General features: G+C 29.9%; 1 protein-coding gene across 7 annotated transcripts; it reads left to right on the top strand.

Moving 5' to 3' along the window:
* Positions 1 to 1,013: 1,013 nt before the first annotated feature.
* On the top strand, positions 1,014 to 4,089 carry LOC122017293. Of its 7 annotated transcripts, none has more exons than XR_006121318.1 (4): positions 1,014 to 2,157; positions 2,475 to 2,576; positions 2,874 to 3,177; positions 3,861 to 4,089. XR_006121318.1 is itself a non-coding variant. In XM_042574860.1 (4 exons), exons 1-4 carry the CDS (start codon positions 1,979 to 1,981, stop codon positions 3,862 to 3,864), a joined length of 342 nt encoding a protein of 113 aa, XP_042430794.1. In that variant the 5' UTR covers positions 1,014 to 1,978; the 3' UTR covers positions 3,865 to 4,089. The 7 variants fall into 7 exon arrangements, 2 of the variants coding, with proteins under 2 accessions (XP_042430794.1, XP_042430795.1); XM_042574860.1 differs by having other exon boundaries at positions 3,121 to 3,177; XM_042574861.1 differs by having other exon boundaries at positions 1,014 to 2,076; positions 3,121 to 3,177.
* The last annotated feature ends 310 nt before the right edge of the window (positions 4,090 to 4,399 follow it).

The raw sequence follows: 4,399 nt of genomic DNA on the forward strand, positions 1-4,399 counted from the left end.
AACCTTAGAGTAGGAGTCGTCGAAGGCTCCGAATTAAGTAAAACTTGACTTGTGTTAGCATTATTTTTTGTTTCCCTTTTTGTTGCATACTTGTTTTTAAATCATAATTTTTCAAAGAACGTCATTCAATCCCCTTTAGGGTGCGTTTGGTTCAAGTTATCATGTATAACCTTGGTTATGTGATTATCAGGTAATCACATAACCAAGGTTATGGGGAATAAAACATAACCAAATGTTGTTTGGTTCAATTTAGGTAATGCAACAAAAACATGTTTGTTTGAAGGTTTTAATGAATAACCTAGTTTAGTATTTTACTAGATTACCCTTAGTTACAAAACCAATTATACATAATAATAATAATAATAATAATAATAATAATAATAATAATATTTTTATTATTATTATTATTATTATTTAAACTCTATTATATTTTACTATATTTTCACATTTTTTTATTTATATATATATTTTTATTTTTTTTATTTTGTTTTTTATATTTTTTAATTTTTAATTTTTAATTTTTTAAAGATTTTTTTTATTTTTTTTACTTTTTTATTTTTTTTAGTTTTGATTTTTTAGGGTTTTTAAATTTTTAGGATTTTTTACATTTTTCAAATTTGTTAATTTTTTTTAATGCTTTTAAACATTTTTTATTATTTTTTACTTTTTTTCTATTTTTTTAAAATTTTTTTAATGTTTTTTCTATTTTTTTTAATGTTTTTTTGTATTTTAAAATTTTTTAAATGTTTTTTCTATTTTTTTAATGTTTTTTGTATTTTTAAATTTTTTTAATGTTTTTCCTATTTTTTTTATTTTTTTATTTTTTTAAAATTTTTTACCATTTTTTATTTTTAATGATTTTTTATTTTTTTTTAAAAAAAATTATGATTTTTTTTAACTTATTTTTTATATTTTTCATTTTTTTCCTTACATTTTATTTTTTTCATATTTTTTTTTATCCGAAAATATTTTGGATAATAAAAACTCGATCACGAAAGCAACTCCTCACATGCAGGCAAAATCATCCTGACACCAACACAAAAGCAACTTACAAACGGGGAGCTTCCTAACACCATCCCGACGCCATTGCTTCTTCGTTTTCATCCACCTCCTCCCTTTAGGTTAGAAGGGAGGGGTCTCCTCTTCGGGTTAGAAGAGGAGCTTCTTTCGACCATCCACAGCCCTTCATCGTCATCCAGTAGCCCTCTTTCCTCTCCTCTTCGGGTTAGAAGAGGGGAGGACAGCTTCTGTCACTTCTAGTAGTTCCTTCTTCCACACCGGTGGTTCCATCCACCTCTCCACTCTACTCTTCGGGTTAGAAGAGAAGAGGGCAGCCCCGTCACCACCTTTTGAGCTTCACACTCCCCTTTTCTTTGGGTTAGAAGAGGAGGAGAGTTTGTCATTCTCTGACAGCCCTCTTCTCTACGGGTTCTTTATTTGATATCCGTCGGCATTCGCTCATTCCATCTAATGATCAGGGAGAATCTTCTTTCGTCCGCAAGTTTGAGTGATGTGCTTTTGGGTTATCTTTTTTTGTGTTGGGTTGTTTATTCATGTTGATTGTTGAATTGTGTTTGAGTTGAATTGTAGTGAAGTACTAATTCCCCCATGTTAAGATTGCATGTACTTAGTTTACTTTGATTCATGCATGTTAAGTGTTCGATGAATTTTCCCAATCACTTGTGTTTCTTCATGTGTTGCTGTTAGGTTAGTTTAATTATTACTTGTCTTCTCTCTTTCGATTACTTTAAGTTCTTGATTTTATTATGATGCAATTAGATTAGATTAGTGTAGGTTTCGTTAATGCTTTACTTTATGTTTCTTTTAATTCTCTTGCAAGTGTAGTTTAGTTAGGTTAGATTTTATTAATTGCATTGTCTTTCATTTATTAGGGGTAGTTTCATACTTGCATTATTTTTCATTTCTCACTAATTATGTGGTTTGTATAGTTGTCATTGGTTTGTACATAGTTGCCATAATGGCGAAGAACATGCTTGCCAACGAAGGCTTTGGCTCATTTTACAATGTTTGCTTCTGCTTGATCATCTCTTTTGGTGGAAGGTGTTGCCGAGATAGGTATGGTGGAATTAGGCGATCTTCAATTGTCTTCTTACCTTGCAGAAACTACATTCGGAGGATAGTCATACTTTTGGAATGGTACCTTTATATAACTTATATTTTTTTTGCTAACAAGATGTTGATTGAAATTCTTTTATTCAAGGTAAAAATCATTTAGGTTTGCTTATATGATACTTGATAGTACCAATTACCTAGCACTGCATATTGCTTCATTTAACATCAAATCAAATAGCATCATTGCTCATCTTGCCGCATTAGTTTCTTTTTGTTTTGGGTATGAGTGGCTATGAACATGCTGCGCAAATATTATTACATCCTCTATTTGGTTATTGTGTTAAATAATGCCACTAGTGGGTTCCCTCTAACTCTTAATTGTCATTGTTTATGGCTTGTAGGCAGGATTGCCAACCAGGCTACGTCAATGGTGATCCAGTGTTCCATTTATTACTTTTGGCATCATATTCACTTGCGGAATTATTTATCTGGTCTATTTGTTGGTTGGTTATGACTCCTTTAGTCAGATATGAATCTCACCTATAGAAATACACCGCATAAAAGATAATATAATGAATTACTCTAAGATTCTTACATCTGCTAAAGATACATTGCTATAATTTAATATCTGCTAGATAATGCCAAAACACTAAGAATATGTCAATGGTAATTTGTAATATTGTATTTCTGCTATAACTTTATCAAGTGGCATGTCATCTTACTAGTTAATTTATTTTCATAAAACATAAATTTCATTTTAGCTCTTAAATCCCTAACATTTTTTCTTATATATCTTGCAGTTTAGAGGATGTATACATCTGCTCTTTTTCATGGATCTTTGCTCCATGTTATATTCAATATGTTAACTTTGGTAGCCTTAGGCACTGAATTGGAATGAATAATGGGCTCTGTTCAACTTCTATATTTGATGCTCTTGCATGTAACTACCAATTCTATATTTCATCTAATAATTGCCTTACTGGTGGCGAACAATCCCTTTCATGCTTTTTCATCCCTAGTGACTGAATGTGCCATTGGTTTCTCTAGGATCCTATATGCAACGATTATCATGGAAACAAGTTTGAGCGGCGTTCAATCTAGAAGGTTAGCTGAACTATAATACTTGTGTATCTGGTTCACTAATATACTGAATATGCTTATTTTGCTTCTATCAATTTTTTTAAGGGCAGCTAAACTCCTAAATAACCTGATGATCCATGCTGCTAATGATAGTTTTTTTTAAGATGACTTTATTGTCCTTTTTAAAGTGTTTTTGGACTCTTCAATGTGTCTGCTAAATGATATATGCCTTTCTTGTCATATTAAGTTATTTTACTTATTTTTAGCTACATATGTATTAGAAACAAAATTTGATATGGATCCTTCACTGTGGGAATTGTATATTTTAGGTATGTATGGATCTTGTTGATACTCTTCCATTTTCTAGCCTCTAATGTTTCATGTCTTGGACACTTGTGTGGCATTTTCTCTAGGTTTGTATGTTAGTTCGACATTTTTTTTTCATCCATTACATTTGTTTGTGTTTTATGATATGCATTGTCAGTAATTGTAAGTTCATTTATTACCTCATCCAGACACAAATGGACTGTTAAATTACTTGCTTACCGGGCCATCATTTTACTCTTCCATCGAGAGCTCCACTATACTAGCAAGTTTTGTAGTGCAGAGTCTACTAGTAGTGGGCATTTTATCTAATGGTTGCAAATTGAAGAATTCTAATTATTCCTTGTGCCTTAATTATAATTTAATAATTTTCTTCCTTGCAGATGAATATGGAAAGAAACTGAATGTGGGATTTTTTTTTTTGCCAAGAATGATACTCATATATTTCTGAGAAGATGTAATATTACTAGAAAGATTCAATCCAAGAAGCAAGATATGTTAGAACAAATATACATATCTAGTATGTTGGGTTTTTTGCTTTTATATAGACTTAAAATGGATCCAAAAGTTTGTGAATTATATCTATATATTTTCTATTTGAATTGTATAATACATTTCTGGTTCAATAGTAAGAAGATTGATCAGTTATATTTTCATGATATTTCAATTAGTGTTATTTATTAGTGTTTAATTAAGTAATTCGCGGTGTCAGTATAATAGACAACAATTTTATAAATAAATTTATCTTTTACTAAAAAGTTGTATTTTAAAAAAGACAACACTTTTTCAAGGTTGCAAAAACATTATTTTGTAAAAAATGATAACGATTTTTAAACGTGGCAAAAGTGTTGTCTTTGTAAAAATGACAATGTTTTTTAAGTATTGTAAAAATGTTGTCTTTTCAAAAAAAGACAATGCTTTT

The sequence above is a fragment of the Zingiber officinale genome, chromosome 8B (genome assembly GCF_018446385.1).
Source record: "Zingiber officinale cultivar Zhangliang chromosome 8B, Zo_v1.1, whole genome shotgun sequence".
Lineage (NCBI taxonomy): Eukaryota > Viridiplantae > Streptophyta > Magnoliopsida > Zingiberales > Zingiberaceae > Zingiber > Zingiber officinale.

What these genes read in the sequence shown, in the direction of transcription:
- LOC122017293 (XM_042574860.1), top strand. Translation starts at nt 1,979, where the DNA reads ATGGCGAAGAACATGCTTGCCAACGAAGGCTTTGGCTCATTTTACAAT. An exon ending in ATAGTCATACTTTTGGAATG is followed by an intron (nt 2,158 to 2,474) that starts GTACCTTTATAT and finishes TATGGCTTGTAG; the next exon opens with GCAGGATTGCCAACCAGGCT. An exon ending in TTTATCTGGTCTATTTGTTG is followed by an intron (nt 2,577 to 3,120) that starts GTTGGTTATGAC and finishes TGGTTTCTCTAG; the next exon opens with GATCCTATATGCAACGATTA.